Below are 24,144 nucleotides of genomic sequence, written 5' to 3' on the forward strand. Positions count from 1 at the left end.
TGAGTAAGATGAATTTTTTACCCTGAGCTCTGAGCTATTTAGGGCAGGAGCTTAATTTCCTCACCCCTGAGCACAGTTTTTCCATTTTATATAACAGAGTTGGTTACGACAGTGGAAAAACAATACCGAGACTATTTGTTAACTTCTAAACTCGTCTGACCCCACTCCAGTCACCTCTGTAATATTTGCATTTACCCAGGCTACCCATCCATCTGCTTCTTACAGCTCCCGTGTCTGCCTTCGAAGTGTGAGGCAAGTGGATGAAACCACAACAGTGAAATATCTGGGAATACTGCCTTAGCATTTACGAAAAACACATTAAGGGAGATAATATTAATATTTTAACATGTCCAAACGGCAGAGGCTAAATATTATAACTAACAACATCAATTATAGGAAGGGAGGTAAACAGATAATTTGCATTTTCATAGCAAAATGTTCATTCGGTTGCAAGCAGATGATTTACCCATAGCTCAGCACGGCCTCCTGCGTGAAATAATTTTGGTTTCCGCAAAGAGCGAAAGCCGCAATAGTTCAGTGGTATCTTCCAGCTTGTCTTTAACTTGCTGTCAGTTCTTGTTGAGAGTTTATTGTTTTTGTTTTAGATTCTATTTCCAAATTAGGACATGTAAAAATCCTCACGTAAGGCTTTTTCAGTTACACATAAAAATTATTAAATAAGGATGTTTAAGTGTTAACTTGCGCGCACATCTGCAGTCTACGGAAGGAAACACTCCAACCTCTCAGAAACATCATTTGCCCTTTGTAAATCGATGTTGCCATGGCAAATGTTTTCATTTAATACTGGATAAGCTGAGGGCGGGAGTACGACACAAGGTACAGCAGAAATGTACTGGCTATTTTTATACACCTTCCTCTTTAAAAATGCACTGAGGTTTGCTGGATGAGGTGACTTTTGCACGCTAAGACAAGGCTCTCCCTTTCATGGGTGCCTCAGATTTGTCCCTTTATGTATGCTTAAGTAGAATACATTATCTGTGAAAAGCAATCTGTGCCTGGAAAGACTGTGTTCTGCACTTTTGCTTTAAGAACACAACATTCACGTGGAATGGTTCCAAATGCTCCTCTTGAACGGGGTTATTGAAATATTAATCCAGACTACACAAAGCTGAAAATAAGTGAAACAAAGAGGATTTTTCTGGTGGCTAATAAGTGCAAAGAGAATCACTTTTCTTGCTAATGTGGAAAGATGCATGACTGCCTTCCACAAATATCTTCAGATCAACCAAAAGAATGCCCCCCCCCTTACAAATCTGGCTCTATTTGTTTCTAAAAGTGTACCAATTTCCTAAATTCTTAATTAATAAGGCTCTCTTAATAGCACTGTTGCAAAGCAGAGGAAAAGGAATTAAAAATTTATCAATTAGAGGCATTGTGTGGAAAACTCCTCTGGAGATTTCTAGAACATTAGAGTTTATGTCAGAAAGGTAGATCTTTTTGTTGTTGTCGTTTTGTATTCTTTTTGTGGGTGATGCTGCTTATTTGTTTCTTTATTAATTTTTATCCGTAACAAAATAATAAATGATTTTTTAATGACAAAACAACTTTTGATGCATGTGAAAGAAAATCTGTTGTCATCCTCCTTCACTGCTACTTCTCTGAGGGAGCCTGTGTTTACAGCTTAATGTGCCTCGTAACCTCCTCCATGGCTGCACAAAAATATGTAACCAGACACACACTTATATAAGGATTTTGTTATTACTAATTTTTATGAAGATGGGATCTCACTCTGCATATGGCTACAGCTTGCTTCTCCCATTTAACATGCAAGGACAATACTTTTAGGGCAACGCACGTGGACCTAGCTCCATCTTTCACTTACTGCACAATGTTCTATAGAATGATATCGCATGATGTCTGCCAGATGGGGCACAGACTCTAGGACTCAAGGGTACGAGAAGACCAGTTAGGAGAGCTACGGTAAAATAATTCAGGAAAGAGAGAACAGTGCATGGGTCAGAGTAGGAAAGGTGGATGTGGTGAGAAAGGATTGGATTCTGGATATATTTGGAAGGAGGACCAACAGAGGTCGTTGGCATATGGCCCACGGGGTGTGTGAAGGAGGGACCAGGAAAGACTCCAGGCTGTTTGGCCCAGAGGAACTATATTAACACAGGGACTGCTATTCACTGGGATGGAGAAGACTAACTCACAGTCTTCCAAACAAGAAAGCCCTTGTGCATGACCGTTTACCTCATGAAAACTAAATAGGTAACTAAGGAACAAAGATCAAAGCTCGGCTCACCTTGCATCGGTATTTTTATTCTCCTTGTTCTGTAAGTCAGAAGACAGGGTTCATGAGATGTCAAAGGTTAAATCCATTTATTAGCCTAACTGGCATATGCAATGGTTTCAGATCAGGGATCAGGAAACTACAGCGCATGGGTGGCTGCCTGTTTTAGTAAATAAATTTTTTTACTGGAACATAGCCAAGCCGCTCATTTCCATATTGTCTAGGGCTGCTTTCTAACTATAGCAGTTATGACTGGGGCCGGATGGCTGGCAAGTTGAAAATATTTACTGTCTGATGCTGTGAGAAATCATTTGCTCATCTCTTAGATTTAGGGAAGGATAAGCCAAAATTGGGTTAAACTGAAGGAGGCTGACTACAAACCAGGTGTCTTTTAACAGCCAGGTGATCAGAAATACGTGATCAGAACTCAGATTAGTGACATTTCCTTCTGGATGGACATGAGGAAATATAAGAAAAAAGTCAAAAAAAAAAAAAAAAGAAAAAAGTCATTCAAGGGTTTAGGATGGAACCAGGGATCTATATTTCGTTTGTATAACAAAAGGAAGCTTGTATTTTATGATATATGTAATAAAAAATATAGGTTTGAGTGCACAGACATATGCAAACATAAAAAATATGCAGAAATGTTTTCTGGAAAATGCATATAGACCGTTAACAGTTTGGCAGCACAGAACTATGAAGTAAATATGGTCTCAGATACAAGTAATCCTGTATTTAAGTCCATGTTCTTCTATTTACCGGCTACATGGCAATACACTGGTTATTTAATATCTCTGAGTTTCAATATCTCATATAAAAAATGAGAATACTAGTATCCTAAACACAAAGTTTTTATGAGAATTCAAAAGATAATGTTTGTAAAGTGTCTAGTACGATGTTGTTATATAATGAGTACTCAACAAATATAGTTTCTCCTTTGAAATATTTACTAGAAAACAAAACAAAAAGAATTCAAAATCTTATTGAGAAAATAGGTGATCATAAGGGATTCTCTTGGACTGTAGTTACCTTTTACTTTTTAGGTTTTATTTTATGTAAATTCTATTAATTTAGTGTTTTAGTAGCTTCCGAAAGAGTTCACTGATTCATCAGTTGCATTTAACGCCCAGTGCTCATTCCATCATGCACCCTCCTTAATGCCTGTCACCCAGTTACCCCATCCCCCTATATTTACTTTTCAAATTATTTTCAAGTATCATATTGATATAAAAATGTCAAAAAATAATCAAAAACAAAAAAGTCCCTTCTGTTTCTCATTTTCAACAAAGAAAGAAAAAAAATGGTCGATGTGCATTTACAGCTCTGAACCCAGATTTATATGACATGCTTAGATTATTCTCGTGGAAGAAAACACTCTTAATAGCTCAATCATAACTTCCCTAAGTGGGCATTACATAGGTCTTAGTAAAAATAAAGAGGAAATGTCATGATTTAAATCTAAACAATTAGCAATGAACTACATATGACTTTAATTTGCAGTTTACAAGTCCATTTAATGTTTTTGTATTCTGTTTAATTCACATAATTGAGCCTTGCTGATGAAGCAAGGGGGTAATTGTACAAATAAATAACCAATGAACGTGACATGTAGCATCTTAAAAGACAGCAATCCCGAACTTTCAAAAAAAGAAAGTGGGAAAAACAATTTGGGTTACTAAATAAATAAAACAAGGGTCTGGTGACCATTCTTTTTAGTAATCACTGAATTTTCTTCGCTATTAGCCTCTCGTTGGGATATTACTCCCTTGGTCTGGGGAAGGGGAAGGGTATAGCATTTTAATCTGTTTTGTTGCTCTTCCTCTAAATCTTGAAATTTTACATACATTGCCTAAGTCTTCCTGAATAAAAAGCAAATACTAGTCCAGAATTAGGATATTTTTCGATTTTCCTTCTTCAATCGCAAGACCACCATATTCCTTTAATCTTTTTGTGGAGGGAGAAAAAAACTAAGAACTAAAACATGCTAAAAGCCATGACTCATGTTCTTTTCATCGTAAGACAATGACTTAATGCAATCAACCTTTACCCTTGATCCATTTTTTTTTTTCTAGCAAAGAAATGTGCTGGTACAGAACCAGCTACTAGAGCCACTACTACTGTCTTTTACACTCATGGCCTCACTATTCTTAACATTTTTCTAGGCAGCTCCTCTCAATCAACCGGAATTGCCTCAAAAAGAAACCCATTTGCCATTTGTCCTATTGTACAGACTGAGTCAGAAGAGAATGAGCATGCAGCAACAGAAAGGCAGATGACTAGAGAAGGTAGGATAGGACATGGCCACTGACCACACACAGGTGGTCAGGGAATCTATGGGGGTTCCAGACACACAAACTCTAGAGTCGGGTAGAGATCTATCTGGGCAGTTCCCAGCAATCACCCAGCTGCTCTGGGCAGAGCCTGAATCCATTCTCCCCAATGAGTATAACAGATAACCTACCGCTGGTGCCCAGAAGGTCGCCAGTACCCAGGGATTAATTTTCTGCCCTTACACAATAAGGCTTAATTTGAAAGTCAAACTAATCTTAAAATGGGATATGGGGTATCTCCCTTCCTTTTAGTCTCATGCGAAAGAAAGAAAAGAAAGAAAAGAAAGAAAGAAAGTAAATCACAACCCCCAAAGAATTAAAAACTATTCCAGTAAAAACCCATTTGCGGGGGAAGTATCCTTGCTAATTCTGTCCTGAATTTTTAAGCACTGGTTGGGATTTCTTCTCCACCCCCCCCCACTGTAATGATTAGATTAAAAATATTGTAACATTATAAATGTTATGCATTTATAACATTATAAGTATTTAACATAATATCCTCCAAATAGGCCATAAGCCTAACTTTGTACAGCTAACCAACTACAAGAAAAAGTCTAATTTAATCAGCATTTTGAACTTAAGAAAATCAAGGCACCATAGCAACTCCGCATTCACCTCATATACTACTTCTGATAAACAGGTTCCAGAAGCAAATGCCACTAATGAGTGAAGTTATGATAGTGGCTTGATCTTTTAAACAGGTGCAGTAGGAAACACGTGTGAAAGCTGGGTTCTTCTTACATGTTTATATGCGCAGGGAAAGCAAGGGGAATCTCTTCCTTTTGATGTCAGAAAATGAAAAGTTAAAATTTATCAGTAAACATTTTCTAACAGTTGTCCATTTTTTGAGAAAAAGCAAAGAGAAACACTGTGGGAAGCTTTTGAGAAAATGTCATAGGAGTACTTTGTTCCTATGGTTAAATTTCCAAGCTACATTCTTTCAGGGTTATTGTAAAATAAGTGAGAACTTAAGACTCTAATTCAAGGTATTTCAACTTGCTGTTCAGGGATATCTGATGTGATCTTTAAACTCAGAATGGTTCCATTTCCTGGTGTTCCTGGGGATAGACGCTTGTGCTCAGGAACACAGGGGAAGGGCAGCTTTCTGATTTCAAAGCATAATCTGTGACTCTTCAAAAGACAAATACAGAATGAGACAAGAATCTGCAAGAGGTTCAAAAAAGGAAAAGGCATATTCCTTTATAGTTCTCAAAATGCTCCCAAAATAAAGGAGGGAAACCCCACATGAACGACAGCCTAACACACCCTAATGGAAACACATTCAATTGTTACACGATTTCGAGTTATTGGGCTCAGAGAAAATATTTGATTCTATAAAATTCTATTTTTTACCAATTCGTTTACATTAGTAAGTCCTTGAGCCAAGACAGAAGAGGATCTCAGTGGTACAAATAACAAATAAAACGCTATATAAACGTAGGATCTGGGGATCCCTGGGTGGCTCAGCAGTGTGGCGCCTGCCTTTGGCCCAGGGCGCGATCCTGGAGTCCCGGGATCGAGTCCCACGTCAGGCTCCGGGCACGGAGCTTACTTCTCCCTCCTCCTGTGTCTGCCTCTCTCTTTCTTTCTGTGTCTATCATAAATAATAAATAAATAAATAAATCCTTAAAAAAAAACTAGGATCTTTAAAGACTTACGTTAGATGAGAATTTTTTAATAAGGCTATTATACAAAGTTCCCAGCAAAGTGGAGAAATCCAGGTTAATTTCAAACTAATGTTAAAAAAAAAAAAAAAAAAACCACTAACGCTTTCGACTGATGAAACGACTTTTGATACTTTCTTTTCTAAGCAGGTTGAAAGACATGTAGTAGCTTTGAGAAAAAACAACCATTCTCAATGTCCCTTCATTATCTGATTAGGAGAGTCATTTTTAATAGGAATTACTGAGGAATGAGCACATTCCCTGCTTACTTTCTCCAGGTTTCTCTTGCCCAGGTTCTTACTGTCAATCGTTCTTCATTTGGCTAAATTCCCTCTCTTCCAAAATTATTACGATGTCTTACCTTCTCCAGGAAGTTATTTCTGAAAGCATGAAGGTGGGCCATTTCTTTTTCATCCTACGGCTCATTCACATTGTCCTCAGCACACAAAATAACAATAATGATACGAGTTCACATCTCACGAGAACTTCTCACGTTCAGGGCAACTCAACGTGCCATTGGGATGACCCGGCCCAGGCCCCAACACAGTCCCAGGTGGGTGCTATTATCATTCTGTCCACAGATGAAGGAGCACAACCAGCTGGTTCAAAACGATACCCGAGTTGACACTGCAAGAGCTAGGCCACGAATGCTCTCAATTTGGCCCTGAAGCCCATACAACCCACCAGATTTGGCTTAGATTTAGACAATAGACTTTATGTAAAAATCATCATAATTACACCTCGTTCATTTTAAGATCAAACGTCCACAGGATAGTTAACACATCAAACTGATGATTGCACCTTATGAAGACCAGGAACTGGCGGTTTATCCAATTGTTTTGTTCGTTGAAATGAACTGGTGATAGCAAAAGCTCACAGGGCCTCTGATGAAGAAGGGAATCGAATGAGGAAGAAAAAGTGAGGCTATGAGCCTCAAGATACCAGCAGTCCGTGGCTTGGCTGGATTTGAAGCCCGTGCCATCTGACACAAGATTCTGTTTCCTTTACGTCTACTCTACTTAGCTGCTTCCTCTTCTCCCTGTCTTCCCAAAGCCTGAGAAAACACTGATTAAGGAGAAATTTATTAAAGAGGACAGAAATTACTTTTTGAAATTTCAAGTCACTGAAGAGAGTGAGCTTACTTTGAATATAAAACTGATATTACAAGAGATAATTATGCTACCTTCCCCAGACTCTCCAGAGCTGGCTTAATGAGAGCAATTGTTAAAGGCTGCTCTGAAGTCTGTGATATAGCAGAATGGACTGCAGCGCCGAGGCCTGACATGACTGGATACCCGGTGGTAAGACACTGATTTAGACCTGGATCCCACCAGCAAAATTAGCTCCTCGTACTGCATCTGGACGAGAGCGACATGCTCTCCACCTCTGTCCTCCATCTGCTTATTTCTCTTTTCAAGCCTACCTAACAATCTCACGTCTCCGGATCCCTGGGTGGCGCAGCGGTTTAGCACCTGCCTTTGGCCCAGGGCACGATCCTGGAGACCCGGGATCGAATCCCACGTCGGGCTCCCTGCATGGAGCCTGCTTCTCCCTCTGCCTGTGTCTCTGTCTCTCTCTCTCTCTCTGTGTGACTATCATGAACAAATAAATAAAATCTTAAAAAAAAAAAAAAACAATCTCACATCTCCCAAGGCAAGGACTCAGAGCAGATTCACTGTTGTGCCTCGTTATTGCCAAAACTTAACGATATGTGTTAGAAAAAAACTCTGTTGAGTGAACCTATCTCTTTGACCAACGTGTCTGCCTCAACTACTAACTCAGTTCCTTCCTTCTTGACCTCCTGCCGTTACAAAAAAAAATAACAAAAAAAAAAACAAACAAACAAAAAACATTTTAACTCAGTGCCTTTACTTGATTTTAGGTTTTCTTACTCCTGGTTTTCTTGCAAGATTTTTAAAAATTGATCTTTTATTGATTTATTTTTAAAGACCCATTTATTCATTTTTAGAGAGAAAAAGAGTGTGTGTGAGCAAGGGGAGGGGCAGAGGGGGAGGGGGGGAGAGAGAGAATCTCAAGCAGACTTGACCTGAGCCCAGAGCCCCACATGGGGCTCCACCTCACAACCCCAAGATCATGACCTGAGCCGAAAACAAGAGTTGGATGCTCAACTGACTGAGCCACCTAGGTGCCCCTTTATACGATTTTTTAAATATTCTATTCTTCAGATTATAGTTATTTTTTTCTTTTGCTCTTTATTTTTGTCCTTGATCATTCTCTTCTCCTGGATTTAGGGGGAGAGGGGTTGGAGGAGAACCACTTCATTTTATTTCCCTTCTATCTTTTATTTCTTTCCTCTAATATGTCTCATTTTTCTTTTCTTGTCTTGCGTTCTCTGTTCCTCTTTGGGATCTGTGTTAAATTTGGTTTCATCTGCGCTCTGCAAAAAGAATACTTTCTTCCCCCAAAGTCCTCACACTCTACCACAGCTCTGCATCTTCGTCACCAAGGATGCCAAGTTCAGGAGGGAAGTGGGTTTCCGAGTCCCATCTCTTCCTGGCTGTACCCCACAGGCAGTATGACTATCATTTCTCATGAAGGTTTCTGAGCTATAGACGGGCTGGATCAGGTCAGTAAATTACTCCTGGCACTTACGTGATGGAGGAAACAACAGTTTGAGCTGACAAGGCCGCACAACTGAATCATGTACCCAGTTAGGTAGTTTCAGTTACAAGTCAGGGAAAACCCAACTCACCCTGGTGGAGACAAAAAAGCCTAACATAAGTGAAAACTCCCTAGGTAGCAAGGCCACCAAGAACATCTGTTCTTTCAGTGTCTCTACACTGCCTTGTACAGTATTTAGTTTTATCCTCATGAACATGGCAGGACCCGGGGACTACATGCCTTGTGCACACATGCAACAGAACAACGCATTCCTAGCAAAAGTCCTAAGATTTAATGGTACTGGTCTAGGTCACACACCTTCCTCTGAACCCATGGGCATGGAAGGGGAGGTGGGGGCAGTGATTCCTAATCCTCATCCACGTGCGTCACCTCCAGATCCTGGCTAGGAAGCTCCTAGAAACCACCTGTTTTAAAGAGAAGGAGCAATGAGGAAGTGTCTGCTGGGAAGGCAACAGGCAAATGTCCATTGCGTGAGGCAAAGCTGTATGCAGATGGCGGAAAATAACGAGCTGTAACTTCATGGGGGTTCTTTTTGCCATGGAGTTGTTTTGGTAATTATAAAATCATAAAAAATTTTAATTCATGAACATTTTAAGCACATTTTAATTTATGAAAATTGAGCTTCTCTATTTTTTTAATAATCAATTCCTCTAGGAACTCTTTCTGAAAATACTGGCTCCAACACAGTTACCTATTATTATTACTGTTAAATAACTTAAATATTATTACTGCAAAATAACTAGAAGAAAAAATAACAGAATAATAATGAACCCTGACAAATGACTATTCGAAAAAATATTAACATTCCTGTGGGAAAAGTGTTTAATGACATATTAGCAGAATTCTTTTTTTTTAAGATTTTATTTATTTATTCATGAGAGACACAGAAAGAGAGAGGCAGAGACACAGGCAGAGGGAGAAGCAGACTCCATGCAGGGGGCCCAATGTGGGACTCGATCCCAGGACCCCAAGATCATGACCTGAGCCAAAGGCAGACATTTAACTACTGAGGCATCCCAGATTTTTTTTTTTTTTAAAAGCGTTATAATGTCAGTTTTAACATAAAGCAAATATAGGTGAAAAAAACCACTTGTAAAAAGTGAGAAGAGATGAGAAGAAGCACATTTCACAGGTGAGGAACCATCACTGGTCTCTCCCACTCTCAATCTCATTACACCTCTTCTGACTAAATACTGAATCCAGAGCTTATGGAAGTAAAGGCCAGAATAGTAAACAACTGAATGTACAGAAAAGTCATCGCCTGATTATTTGGGAATTCACTACAACAGTGAAGTAGTTATTTATAGATAGCTAGATAATACCCAGGTTTTCAGAGAAATGAATGTCCATCCTTAGTCCCCACAAAAGGACCATGTGTATTTTCTTAGAGCATCTGGATGTCAATTTCCAAGGAATTCTCTACAATAAGTAGAATACTTTTGTCTTTGAAAGAAAGAAAGAAAGAAAGAAAGAAAGAAAGAAAGAAAGAAAGAAAGAAGAAAGAAAGAAAGAAAGAAAATACAATGTTATTTGCAACAATGACATCAGCCACTGCAGCTCTACAACACCCGGTCTTCCCCTGTCTCCACAGCCCTTCAAAAGGAGAAGACTATCTTTTAATGACACACATAAATCCCTGCAGTGCCTGGCTGCAAAGCGTAATTAATTCTGGCCTTTTTATGCTTAATGAAACACCTTGCACACATGACAGCAGTGAGTTCGAGCTTCTTCTAAGACAGGGAAAGCCTTAGCAACAACCTAGTTCTCCTCAAAATGCTCTGTAGGTCACAACTGTATGAGCTCTGCCAATTATTTCTTCAAAATAGACCTCTTATATATAACAAGCAAAACACACCAAAGAAAACTCACAATCGACCACCTGTCTGAAGAGTTTTTCATAAGTTTTAAAAGTGTGCAATGTTTTGTTTGTCAAATTCTTGGCAGTAAACACGTGCTTTTATTTCTCAATTTGTGACTGCGATAGAAGGGTATTTCTCAGATGCAGCTGCTCAATATCATTTCCCTTTATTAGAATAATTTTTCATATTTTAATACATCCTTACGCTCCGTATTACAAAGGCTATTAGTCCACTGAGAGTTCCAAAACATGGATTTCCAAGGTTCCATTTCAAAACACAAATAATAGTATGAGTAAATGTTTTAACAAGAAATTTAAAAGGAAAGATTTACCTTGAAAGAGTTACTCCTCTTTATAGAAATTCAATTATTCTGGTCCTATCTGAGGAGTCCTGAAAGCAAGTGCGTACTTTCAAAGAAGTTACTACCCCGGTAAATGCAGTTTCCCCACTTCAATCACAGTACACAGAACAAGGGATAAGGAAATAGAAAATTCCTCTCACCTGTTTAGGTGTAACTCCAGGCATGTGAATATCCAATGCAAAATCTGATGAATCAATAGGAATTACTGGTCTGGTGGTACCAAGACATTCATTGGAAAATGACCTGGTATTTTCCTTAAACCTTAAAAAAGAGGAACGTTTCAATATCCTTGAACTTACATAATGGAATCTTAACACGAGAAGGAAAAAAAAAAAAGAATCCTAAGACCTTTAGATGAAAGATTATTGCTTTAGATCCAAACACATCTCTACAAGATACAATGACTATATAATGTTCTAAACCCTCAGAATTGCATTTTCTAGTCTAGGAGCCACGTATGCCCAACTTGGAAGCAAAATATCACCAAAGCAAGCAGGCAGGCTCTATTTAAAACTCGATTCAGTAAAAGCTTGTCCACATCTATTTGATGAAAATGCAATATTGGTAAATTAGAAATTAACACAGGCATGCCAGTTTTCTAATGGCATAAACCTTAACCAAAGCCCAGGGAGATTTTTATAACTATTTCCTAAGTGTCCAGCATCACTAACCAGAAACAAAACACCCACAATATCGCTAGGAGGCAGAGCTGGGGGGGCGGGGGGGCGGGGGCCTGCTGTGTGAATTACAAATGTCCAAGCACATGAATACTTAATAGGGTGCTTAGGAGGAGCGTGCGCCCCGCTCAGGGGTCCCTCCCAGCTCTCCCGGGCCCCCCATCGCCTTCCCCCACCGCGTATCGGTGTCGCTGTTTCATCCCTGGAGCTGCTTCGGGCCTGAAGGACCCAGCAGGGAGCGGACAGCGCGGGAAACCGCAACTTTAATGGGAGTTTTCGGGACGGCCGGGCAGCTGGGCTCCGCAGGGCGGGCCGCTCTGCAAGGGGCTCCCCACGGGGTACGGGGTACGGGGTACGGCTCCGCGGGGCGCCAGGGGGAGCCCCGAAAGTCCAGGATGCTGGCGCCGGCCGCAGGACGCGGCTGGGGGCGGGGCGGGCTCCTCGGGGTCGGGGTCGGGGTCGGGGTCGGGGTCCGGGCTCCTCCGGGTCCCGGGTTGGTCGGGGGGGTGGGTCAGGGTCTGGGCTCCTCGGGCTCGGGCTCGGGGTCGAGGTCGGGGGTCTGCTCGGGGTCCAGGTCGGGGCCCAGGCTCCTCCGGGTCCCGGGTTCGGTCGGGGGGTGGGGGGCGGGGTCGGGGTCTGGGCTCCTCGGGGTCGGGGTCTGTCCGGGCTCGGGCTCGGCTCGGGGTTCGGGGTGGGCTCGGGGTTGGGGTCCGGGGTCGGGCTCGGGGTCGGCTCGGGGTCCGGGCTCGGGGTGTGCTCGGGCTCGGAGTCCGGGGTGGGCTCGGGGTCGGGGTCCGGGGTCAGGCTCGGGCTCGAGGTCTGCTCGGGGTCCGGGCTCGGGGTCGGGGTCCGCTCGGGCTCGGGGTCCTGCTCGGGGTCGGGGGTCCAGGGTCTGCTCGGGGTCGGGGTCGGGGTCGGGGTCGGGGTCTGCTCGGGCTCGGGCTCGGGGTCCGAGATCTGCTCGGGGTCGGGGGTCCAGGGTCTGCTCGGCGTCAGGGTCCGGGCTCAAGGTCTGCTCGGGCTCGGGCTCGGGGTCTGCTCGGGGTCGGGGTCGGGGGTCCAGGGTCTGCTCGGGGTCGGGGGTCCAGGGTCTGCTCGGCGTCAGGGTCCGGGCTCGAGGTCTGCTCGGGCTCGGGGTCGGGGTCCGGGGTCGGGGGTGCGCCGGGGTGGGGGGTGTCGGGGGAGCCGCGGGCACCCACCTCTTCCACACGGAGAGCGGGCCCCGGAAGCCGAGGGCGCGGGCGAGGCCGAGGAGCAGGAGCAGCAGCAGCAGCAGCAGCAGCGGGCGCGGGGGGCGGCCCATGGCGGCGGCGGGGGCGCGGGGCGCGGGGCGCGGGGTCCGGGGCCGGGGCCGGGGCCGCCTCCGGGGCCGCGCGCCACCCTCAGGGCTCAGGCCCGCCGGGGAGCGCGCGGGCTCTCGCTCCCACCCGCGTCGGGCATCGCTCGGAACCTGCAAAACAGAAGCGGATAACGGATGGCTACCACGCGGCGCCTCTGCGCCTCTGCGCCCCGCGCCCCGCGCCCCCCGCGCTCCACTGCCCGGCTCCCCGCTCCCGCCCTCCCGCTCCTCCTCCCCCTCCTCCTCCCTCCCCCCTCCCGGCACCCAAACCGCACTCAGGACCTCCGCTCAATGCAAAGTTCTGCACGCGAGAGACTCAGGCGCGGGGGCGGGGGGGGACCCCACAACCAAGGGGGGCAGAGACGGAGCCCTTGCGCTCAACAGTGACCAAACCGAAAAAGACTGAACACAGGCGGGTTCACACTCGTGCACCGGCCGCGCCGCAGATTTAAGGAGAAAGGCCCCTCCCCCGGTCAAGGATCATCACCCAAGAAGTGGTCTCTGGGATTCTCAGGATGATTTTAAAACAGGTCCAGGACCTACAGCTAATGTGGTATCTGGCATGTAAATGCCTACTTAAAAATCCTTATTGGATACCCAAAAGTAATAATTTCTTGCACATGCATCCCCAAAGAGAGTCTTTGCTGAAAAAAGTTTGGAGATTCCGGATGCAATGCAATTACAAACAGTGGGGAGCAAGCAGCTCGGCCGGCCCCCAAACGAATTTTTTATCTACAAAAGGTATGATCAAGAATTTAATATACATGAGAAGCCATGCAGAACTCAGGATTTTAGAAGATTCAAGGAAGCTAAATTTTGAAATAGGCTCGCTTTGACTTGACTATTTTTCGGAATATGCTTCAGGCTACTTATCAAGTTTGTGACTTTTAGTTACAAAATATTATTTTAAGATGTATCATTCATAATATGAAAATAGTTTCAAAGAACCATATGTCTGAAAGTTTTATTTCAATCACTAATGATAATTAACCATGATTTGAGGAAATCTCAAATAAATGCCTTAGCCAGGGGAATAAAAGTAAAAACCAAAAATCAGGAAGATCATACAGAAGTGCATCATAATAATACATTAGCCTCTAAAATATCTTTTGGAATTCACAGTATATTGAGGCTAATCTAAAATAAACAAATATGCAAAAAAAAAAAAAAAGCATGAACATTAAATTAAATTAAAAAAACTTCATGGTCAATGCTTTCTAGGAGAAACAAGCCTTACATCAAATACAAATAACACATGACTGACTATCCAACCAATCCAAGGGTGCTTGGGCCCACCAGCTCCCAAAGACCACAGTTAATTTACATAAGCAATGGCATTTTTAAAAGACTGATGATATCTGTTTGAATTTTGTCTTTGGCTTGCTCTTTGAGCTTCCAGCAACAAAAACCTTCAACTTTGTCTGAATCCTGTGGGTAAAGGAAAGAAGTCCTTGTAGGGGAAGAGAAACAACTGGCCTGAAGGCTATATATACTATTGCCTTTGTGACAAAATATAATCCTGTCTCATGACAATACCTCACATTCCCTGAAGTTCTTTTCCTTTTTTTTTCCAATATATGTGAAGAAGGGATTATATTTTATTATTTCATGCAGAACAGGATTCAAGGACAGTCCTTCCAGTTGGCAGGGAGATACGGTATTAGACCAAACACTTGAAACAAATTTAGTATTAAAATTCTCTAACAGGAACACATCCTTAAGCACTAGCCTTTGAAAAAAATATCCCACTTATCTCGGATTGATTTTATTACCTTTGATGTCCCTAAAACACCCACTAAGAGATAAAGAACTGAAGTTGTGGGTAGAAGCAAAGTTGATATTTACAGCCATGAGCTGAACAGAAGGTCCTATGAAATGAAATGAAAGCTAATTTTGCTTCTTGGTGCTCCATGCCTTGTAAACTAAAGACAAAATACCAATCACCATAGGAAAAAAAAATCATGAGTCACCATTTCATTTGTTATAGTTCTTGATCATTGTGGAATATGCAATATTCAAATCTTAGTGGCCAATTGACTCAGGATTTTAAAAATTCAAAATACAGTTCCTTGAGATAATCCACTCCCTCACCCAAAAAAACCTATTTCGTCGTATCGTATTCTGTTCAAAATATTGTTGGGTTTTAGAAAATGAATTAAACTGAAAGGGAATATAGTCTATTAAGGGAGATGAGGACTTAACACAATTAATAGAAACTATGTTTAGAATGTAGTATTCCTACACTCCAGTACTATATAAAGGACTTGGGATTTTGAGGAAGAAAAGATCATTTTAACCTTCAAGAGGAAAGTAAGAAAAAGAAAATGGTAAAGTGGTTGTCAGTGGAAGCAGGAGGGTTGGGTTTTCACCATGGGAGATGAGCAGTGTATACTTCAGGTTCAGGGAACGGCAGGGGCAGAGGAGCCCAAGTGATAGAGCCCAAGTGGTGGGCAAGTGCAGATTTACTATTTCATTTGTAATACAAAGCAAAAATTGTTTCTACATCCACAAATTCTTAGGAAGGATGATGTATAGTTGATAGCAGTACAGGTATTATTTTCAGGAACAGTAATATTACGTAGTAAGTACAGCCTAGTACAGAGGACCGTAAAACTAATTTGGCTTTCATGAAGCAAGCATTCCATTCCTCTCAATTTTCGTTTTGTTTTTTTTTTTTAAAAAGAAGGTAGTTGAAATTTGTAATTGATCAAAGAATCAAATAACTATATTGGTCACTAATTCATAAATTCATTTATTCAACTAGAGAGAATCAAGATAGCATAGTGGCTGAGAGCTTGTAAGCCAAAGAAAAACTGCCCGGACGCCTGGCTCCATCCCTGAATAGCCCTGTGAAACTGGGCAAGTGCCTCGCCTCCCTTTGCCTCAATTTCCTCAAAAGTAAAATGAATGATCCCACCACCTGTAGGGCTGTTACAAGAAGTGCATGCATTCATATCCTTAGAACAGTATCAGACACATAATACATGTTCGCTATTACTATTCTTGCAACAAGTATTTATTGAGTGCCTAAGTGTATATTAATGCTAGGGATGGTGATGAGCAAGAGAGAGAGTTCTCAGTCTTTACTTTCTAGTGGGAGGGAAAAAAAAAAAAAAACAATGGAAATAACTACCAAATGATAAATTTCATCTTCCTTTAAGGCGATTTTATGTGGTTTCCTACAATGACTTATGATTAAACCGATGAAAGGCTGCATATCATAGCGATTCAACTCTAGGGATTTATTCTTAGGCAAAAATTGATAAAGTGTTTAAAGTGATATTTACTGACACTGTTTATAATAATAAAGAACCATTTGTTCATAATAGCAAAGAACTGGAATCAATTGAGATGCTCATCAATGGGAGATTGGCAAGAAATTTTTTTTGGATATAAAAACTTGAATCCTATGCATCGCTTTAAAAAAGGACAAGATGCGTCTCTTTTCTGTAGGAAAGGTCATATTCGAGGACATAATGTTTTTTCTTCTTCCATAATTAAAAAAAAAAACATGTTTAAACTATCTCAAACTTACAGAAATGTTCCAAGTACAAAGGATTTTTTTTCTGTAACTATTTGAGAGTAAGTTGCTGATGTGGTGCTTCATCATCCCTGAACACTTCAGTGTGCATTTCCTAAATTATATTCCACTACACAATCATAAGATAGCCATCAAAATAAACGTATTTCCATTAACACATTACTACCATCCAATCCTCAGGCTCCAAACTTTGCCAACTAGCCTTACAATATCCCTTATAGCAAAAGAATCTAGTTCAGAATCCAGCGTTGTGTGTAAAGTTGTTGCGTGTCTAGTTGCCTTCATTCCAAGTTTCTCGTTCCGTCTTTATCTTTTCTGACCTTGACTCTAAGACTGCAGGCCAGTTGTTTCTGTAGAATGCCTCTTAATTAGTATTTGTTTTCTGTTTCATAAGGACTAGATTCAGGGTATGCCTCTCTGGGAGGAATATCACAGAAGTAATGCTATGTTCTTCTCAATTTTCTGTATTCGTTGTCCTTTGCCACATATCAAATCATCCCAAAACATAGTAGTTGAAAACAACAAAGATTACCTCAAATGGTCTCTGTGCATGTGGACAAGAAAAAGGTTGGCTGGGTGATTCTCTCATGAGGTTGCAATCAAGATGTTGGCAAGGGCTACGGTCATCTGAAGGCTTGACTGGGGCTGAAGGATCTGCTTGCAAGGTGGCCTACTCACAGGGCTGGTGAGTCAGCGCTGGCTGTTGCCAGAAACAGCTTCTCTTCACTCTGTAGCCCTCTCTCTAAGTCGACTTAAGGACCCTCACAGCACGGCAGCTGCCTTCCCTCAGAGTGAGCAAGGTCTTTTAGCCTCTAGCATCTGTAGTCATATGCCATCACTTCTATAACATGCTGTGTTACCAGGTCAGCCCCACTAGCGTGGACAAAGGCGACCCAAGGGCAGGAAAACCGAGAGGCAAGGATTATCTTCTCAAAGCCTGGCTACAACAGCATCTCATGAGGTGGCATGCAATTCTGATTTGTTCCATTACTGATGTTAATTTTAATCTTTTGATTAAGGTGGTGTCTTCCAGGCTTTTCCACTATAAAGATATCATTTTTCCCTTGGTAGCTAATGTTTTTGTGATGGAAAAGTCATTTTTGACTTAATAAATATTCTAATTCTTTTTTTTTTTAATGTTTCACTTTTTTTTTTTAAGATTTTATTTACTCATGAGAGACACACAGAGAGAAGCAGAGGCACAGGGAGAGGGAGAAGCAGGCTCCCTGCAGGGAGCCCGCTATGGGACTCAATCCCAGGACCCTGGGATCACAACCTGAGCCGCCAGCAGACACTCAACCACTGAGCCACCCAGGCGCCCCTAAATATCCCTAAATATTCTAATTCTTAGTCGACTTTCATTTTATTCAGTTATTTATTACACCATTAGGGACTCATTGTTTCTTTATTCAGTGGGTTTTAATCTCTTACTAACTCCATGTATTTACACTATTTATTTTGATGCTCCAACTGTCTCAGTTGCGGCCTCTTGAAGGTAGCTTCTGCATCTTTCTGACACATCCCATCATCCCTTCAGCACTTTCTGGCTTTTTTGGCCCTTTCTCCCATCTGGGTTCAAAACCCCACATGAGGCTTTTGTCTTTGTGCTCCTCATTCCCCCTTGGACTTTGCTGACATCCTACAGTGGGCTGTCCCCACACACGGATGCCTTCTTTACCTCATTTGGACTATGACACATCCCGTCCCATGCTCCACACTGATGCCCTCCTAACCCGAGGTGCGTTCCACACCCTATGCCCGGCTGCCCTTCCTGAATGCCTATCCTGCTCAGCCCCACATAACAGCTGTAGGACTGGAATGTCCAGAAAGAGAAAAGAAATCACATTATAAAACAGTATACACATATATTTATAAATCTGAAGTAGTATGACTCCGTTGGATTTCCAATGGTTTTTCTACGGGGATAAGTGGGGGGGAAAGGTAAACTTTCACTTTCCATTTATATGCTTTTGCTGTCTTTTAATTTTTACAAGCTTGTATTACTTTTTGTAATCAGAAAAATACAGATACACATATGGATGTAGATACGCATTATAAAATATTTTATTGGATGTGAAGCTATATATTTCAATTTACATGTTAATTTCTATCTGAGCTAGGTGATGCTTTGAAAAACAAATGACTCTCCTTTCTTGGCAATCACCTTACGAACTAAATTTTATGGTGGTTTTATAGCTGTAATGCAGGGTTTCTCCAGCTCAGTACCAGCAACAGTTTGGGCCAAATACTTCTTTGTTGCAGGGGACTGGCCTGTGCATTACAGGACATTCAGCAGCATCTCTAGACTCTACCCACTATATTCCAGCTGTACTTCCTTCAGTCGTGGACAAGAAAAATGTCTCGAACACTACCAAGTGTCTTCTGGAAGGTAAAAATCACCTAGGTTGAGGATCAGTGTTGTCATATGGCTCATTAAGATGAAGCTTAATTTGTAAATCAAATGTCATGCAATTCCCTTCAAATATATATGAGGCATAAATTGCCAAAAAACTTGCAGATATGGAACTTCGAAAATAACAATCAAAAAAGCAAGTAATGTTTATTGACCTATGTGCCAGGGGTTGATTTTATACATATTATCTCACTGAATTCTTATGACTTTGAAGCACAGGCTACTATTCCCATTTTATGGATGATGGACCTAAGCCTTAGAAAAATAATTAACTTGTTCTGGTTCCTCAGCAGTAGAGTAAGGATTCAGATCCTGGCTTGTTGACTCCGGAATATATTCTCTCAGCCCCTGTTTTTCAACATAAAAAAGACTCTCTCTATTCACAGGTGGTGTTTTCTTCAAGTGCAAAAGGGCAAGTCCTCTGAATATCATTTTATTATAAAATAATAGCCAATGTTTCTTGAGTAACTATTACATGACAGGCACTGTGCTAATAATAAAGCTCAACTGAATCCTCAAATGAAGTTCACACCATTATCATTCCCATTCTACAAAGTAGAAGCTGGACACAAAGAGAACTGGTAATTTGCCCAGGGTACGTAGCTGGGATTTAACACGGGCAATTTGACGCCACACTTAACTATTCAGTTATCAAGGTAACCTAGTCTTTTTTTTTTTTTCATTCACATATTAGGAAGCATTCATATTTCCTCTGCAAGCCTACTAATATTACTCAGCTAATTCAGGAAGGACAAATTGAAGATTTATGACTAACGTCCAAATCTGGCCCCAGTGTAGGTTTTGTTTGGCTTGCATGAACTTTTCCCAACTGAATCTGAATTCTGAGAAAACATTTCAAAATGAAAAGCTTTCACGTAAAAAGTGTCTTCTGAAGAACTGTAAAATCTGGCATCATTGGACCCACATTTCCATATGGCAACAATTAACTGAGCCAAGTAGTGTCTTCCTTTTTAGGCAGGGCCAGCAGTCTGCAGATTGCCACAGTCCCCACTGCTCCCTATTATCCCAGATCCTGAGGACAAGAGTAGTTATTTTTTTAATTTTATTTTTATTTTTTTATTTTATTTTTTTTACATATTTTTTAATTGGAGTTCAATTTGCCAACATATAGCATAACACCCAGTGCTCATCCCTTCAAGTGCCCCCCTCAGTGCCCATCACCCAGTCACCCCCACCCCCCACCCACCTCCCTTTCCACCACCCCTTGTTTGTTTTCCAGAGTTAGGAGTGGTTATTTTAACTGCCACCCAGCACAAGGTACAGTTGTTGTCTGTGTATTCATTGAGGTCTTTATTTTGTTTTGTTTTTAACACCTGTCCAGCCTTGCTCATTATCATTACTAACGGTACCCTCAAATCGTCTGTGTTGGCGCCCCAGAGGTATACCCTTTCTCTGCAAGAAGGTACACCTCACCCTACACATAGCATAGATTTTGCCATTTTCTGATATACACATAGTAGTTGCTTTTTTCTTTTCCTTCCTTTCTTTCTTTTTCTTTCTTTTCCTTCCTTCCTTCCTTCCTTCCTTCCTTCCTTCCTTCCTTCCTTCCTTCCTTCCTTCCTTCTTTTTTAAGGATCTCTTCATTACCAAGGCATACCAAATTGAGTGGTATTTTCTGCACGTGGATTTATTTGGGACTCATTTTTTTAATATGTAGCCAATTTGAAGTATTTTCCCCTTGCAAGTGAAAATTGGCTGGGTAACTATAGAATATTTATGTTAAAAAAATCTCAGGAGTACCATTCAGCATATGATTCTACTGGAATAGCAAGTTGCCAACAGGAACAAATTTTACTTTATTTTTTGGTTTCCATGATCAGTACCAGATGCCCTTTAAATATGTTCATTAGTCATCAAATCGCTCAGTCCTGTAAATACTTCCATGGGGAAAAAAAAAACAAGAGACATTATTCTTAATTAAATTTCTCAGCTTTGACTAATACAAATGTTACTTCATAACACATGTATCTGAAGTCAGTGCTGGCATGCTTTAATATAAGATAAAACAGATCCCTGAGTTCCAATCAGCACACATCTTTTAGTTCTAAGGACTGAACTGGGAAGTTCTTAAGACACTAGTGCCCCGCAGAGCAAGGCATTGCTGATGATGCCAGAGACGTACAACAGCTCCTTTGTATGCTACTCATTGGCCTAGCAGGTATCTTACTTATTTATGAGCTCAGAACAGCATGTAGAATTTAGTTTCAGAAAAAGAGCACAAAGCACTTCTGCAGCTATCACCACTTTTTTCCTTTAGACATTCCTGCTGAGTGACAGGGAACAGGGTGTCAGCCTTGTCTTGCAGAGACACTTAGCAAGGTGAAGAGCCCTCAGTGATTTCTGTCCGAACTCCTGGTGTAAATCAGAGATGCAGGCCTAAGATTACAGGCTATCTCCACAGTAGGTCACTTCAAAAATTAACAAACTCTCTTCTTCCTCTTCAGCGAAGTTTCTCAGAAACTAGTTTGAAATGAATACCCAAGACCGACTAAATCTCCACTGTCTGGTGTTTTTCAATAAAGTGTGGATCACCGAAAGACCCGCTGATTTTGCTTCTGAAAAGTGTTTTGCCCCTACTCTTGTACTGCTTCCTTTGTGGGTCTTTGCACTATTATTTTCTCACCTTCTTAAGAGGAAGCTGGCATAGAATGGGGGTTGGGAGGGTAGCCCTAGTTAAGTGCAAATATCTAGTGCTGGGCTTTGGGCTTAGAAGGAATTGGTCTCAAGGTTGGGATCTGCCTCTCCTCCTGTCTTTCTTGCAATAATCAACACATTTTTTTAATGAGATGTCCTCTTTTGTAGGGATTTTTTTTTTTTTTTTTTTTTTTTGCCCTCTTTGATTCCACATCCTTAAGCCTGCTTATTTCGAAAGCGCTTTACTACATATTTTGTTAAATGCTTCCTGATGACTTCAGAGGCAGGAGCTATTAACTACTCATGAAGTCTGGCTCAGAGCCAGAACATGCTAAAAATACATTTAAATTAAGTATTCTTTTTTCTTGATAAGTAAAAAATCTACAGGAAAATATCCAGATCCTCATTCAAAAAATACACTTAACTTTATCTTTCTGCTTCTTGTGATACTCACACAGAAGCATTTTCTCCCAGAGCACAACCAAATTTCCAAATGATTCTCATGTTTTCCATTTCAAATGTCCAAGTCCTCACAATAAAATACCCACAAACATATCCTGTTCCCTTCCGTAAGTCTGGCTATCTTTCTCTTCAAGCCTCTCAGCTCTATAATTACAATATTGAAAAAGTGGACTCTGTAATCATATAATGCTATTATACGATTGAAAAACTTATGGGAATTTTTCATAAAGATTATAAAACAATGCCAAAACATTCTCTCATTTATATAATTCTGCTCAATTGAGTTTACAATAACCTGGAGGGATTCTATCAAATCTCCACTGCACACTGCCCCCGTCAGCCCATCTCAACTATGTAACTGGAAAGCCACTAACAAGAGGAACACAGTTGCTTAAAAACATTTTAGTGGTTTTTTTTTTATATTATGGCATAGAAGTCACAATAACATTTAACTTAATCATAAGCAGGGCCTTTGAATTTTTAAATATGCAATTCACCATTGAAAGAAGTATAATGTACCGAAGTAGCTTATATTCAGGTTATTTTAATTTCCAGTCTATAATAATAGTTTTCTTTGATCAGTGTCCCCAAACTCCCCATGAACTATCAATGAAGAGCTTCATAATTTTCTTCTGGTTGCAAAGGATCAAAGCATTCTTATGTTTGCTAGAACTCTTTGATTCTGCTGTACAAACAGGTGGTGAATTTATTTCAATGCTCTTAAACTCTTTCTTGCTGTCTTGAGCTTAGGAAGAAGTGGTTTATTTTAGCAAGATGCTTAGAGGCCAGTTTGCTCTTCCCCCATTTTTAATCTTCTTTACAAGATTTCCCATAGTGATTTGCACTACACTCTGGACCTGAAAATGAAAGCTAAAAAAGGATGAGGCCCATGATCTTCCAGGCTGCAGAGAACACTCTGGGTGGAGTCCTGGTGGTCCTACTCCAAGGATGTGAGGCCTGAGCACACCCATTTGATTTTGTTTGCCTTCTCTCTCCATTGTGGAAGTCCTATGTTCTAATCTCGAGTCATGTTGTAACTTAAAGTTGAGTTTTTAAGTCACAGAAAAATGTGAAATAGTATTGGCCAATTTTAACCAAAATAATGAGGCCCACAACAGTATCAGAAGGAAAACTGGTTCCCATCTTTGAAGTAAGAAAACCTCTTTCTAAAATCACAACATTCTATGGACCTACCCATGATCATAATGACACTTTTAATGATAAAAATAATATTTAACAATTACTGAGCACTTGCTATATGCTAGACAGTGTTTTAAGTACTTCTCATGTATTATTTATTTCACTTAATTTTCACAATATGCTTTGAACTAGAGCATTATCTCCATTTTACAGATGAGGAAATAGAGGCATGGAGAGGTCAAGGAACTTGCTTGACATCGACAATGGCTGATTTCAGAGATAGCAGCTATTAAACTCCAGGCTACACTTGATAGAGACAGTAAGTCTGGTATTTGTTTATTAAGAAAATACATAAAGGCTAAGTAAACCATTACTGATTCAGTAATGCTTCTCAGTGAATTTGTATTTTATCCCCCATATAACTAAAACCAATAGTACACATAAGACATGAAATGTCACATCACACAATGCCTGCTTCCAAACAGTGATTCCAGGCTCCACCCCAATCTCCCTCCTCCAGTGGATTCTGAGTCAAAAGGTGGAAACCACTGGTGTAAAATTGGGAGTAGAGACTTGCACTTGAAATCAGAAGTTGTGGTTTTAAGTCCCATTTTAGGGATTCATTTCACATTTCTGAATTTTGGTTTCTTCCTGTACCAATAAGGGGTAATTGATAAACGCATTATCAAATGGCTACCTTGAGAAACACAATAATCTGAGCAAATTCTGAAATGACAAAAGCGCCATAGAGACATAAGTCCTTGTTAGTGTTTCAGGTTCAGCTTTATCAATGGATAAACTTAAAA

The 24,144-nt window shown here is 41.0% G+C and overlaps 1 protein-coding gene across 13 annotated transcripts in view; it reads right to left on the reverse strand.

Moving 5' to 3' along the window:
• PAM (peptidylglycine alpha-amidating monooxygenase) overlaps positions 1-24,144 on the reverse strand; it is a 229,328-nt gene that overhangs the window by 137,387 nt on the left and 67,797 nt on the right. For all 13 annotated transcript variants that reach the window (XM_072789317.1, XM_072789290.1, XM_072789328.1 and 10 more), the window contains 2 exons: positions 12,988-13,238; positions 11,252-11,372 (listed from right to left, as the gene is read on the reverse strand). In XM_072789317.1, the coding sequence (XP_072645418.1) occupies positions 11,252-11,372; positions 12,988-13,091 (225 nt within the window). In that variant the 5' untranslated portion in view covers positions 13,092-13,238. The remainder of the gene's footprint in view (positions 1-11,251; positions 11,373-12,987; positions 13,239-24,144) is intronic.

The sequence above is a fragment of the Canis lupus genome, chromosome 2 (assembly GCF_048164855.1).
Source record: "Canis lupus baileyi chromosome 2, mCanLup2.hap1, whole genome shotgun sequence".
Lineage (NCBI taxonomy): Eukaryota > Metazoa > Chordata > Mammalia > Carnivora > Canidae > Canis > Canis lupus.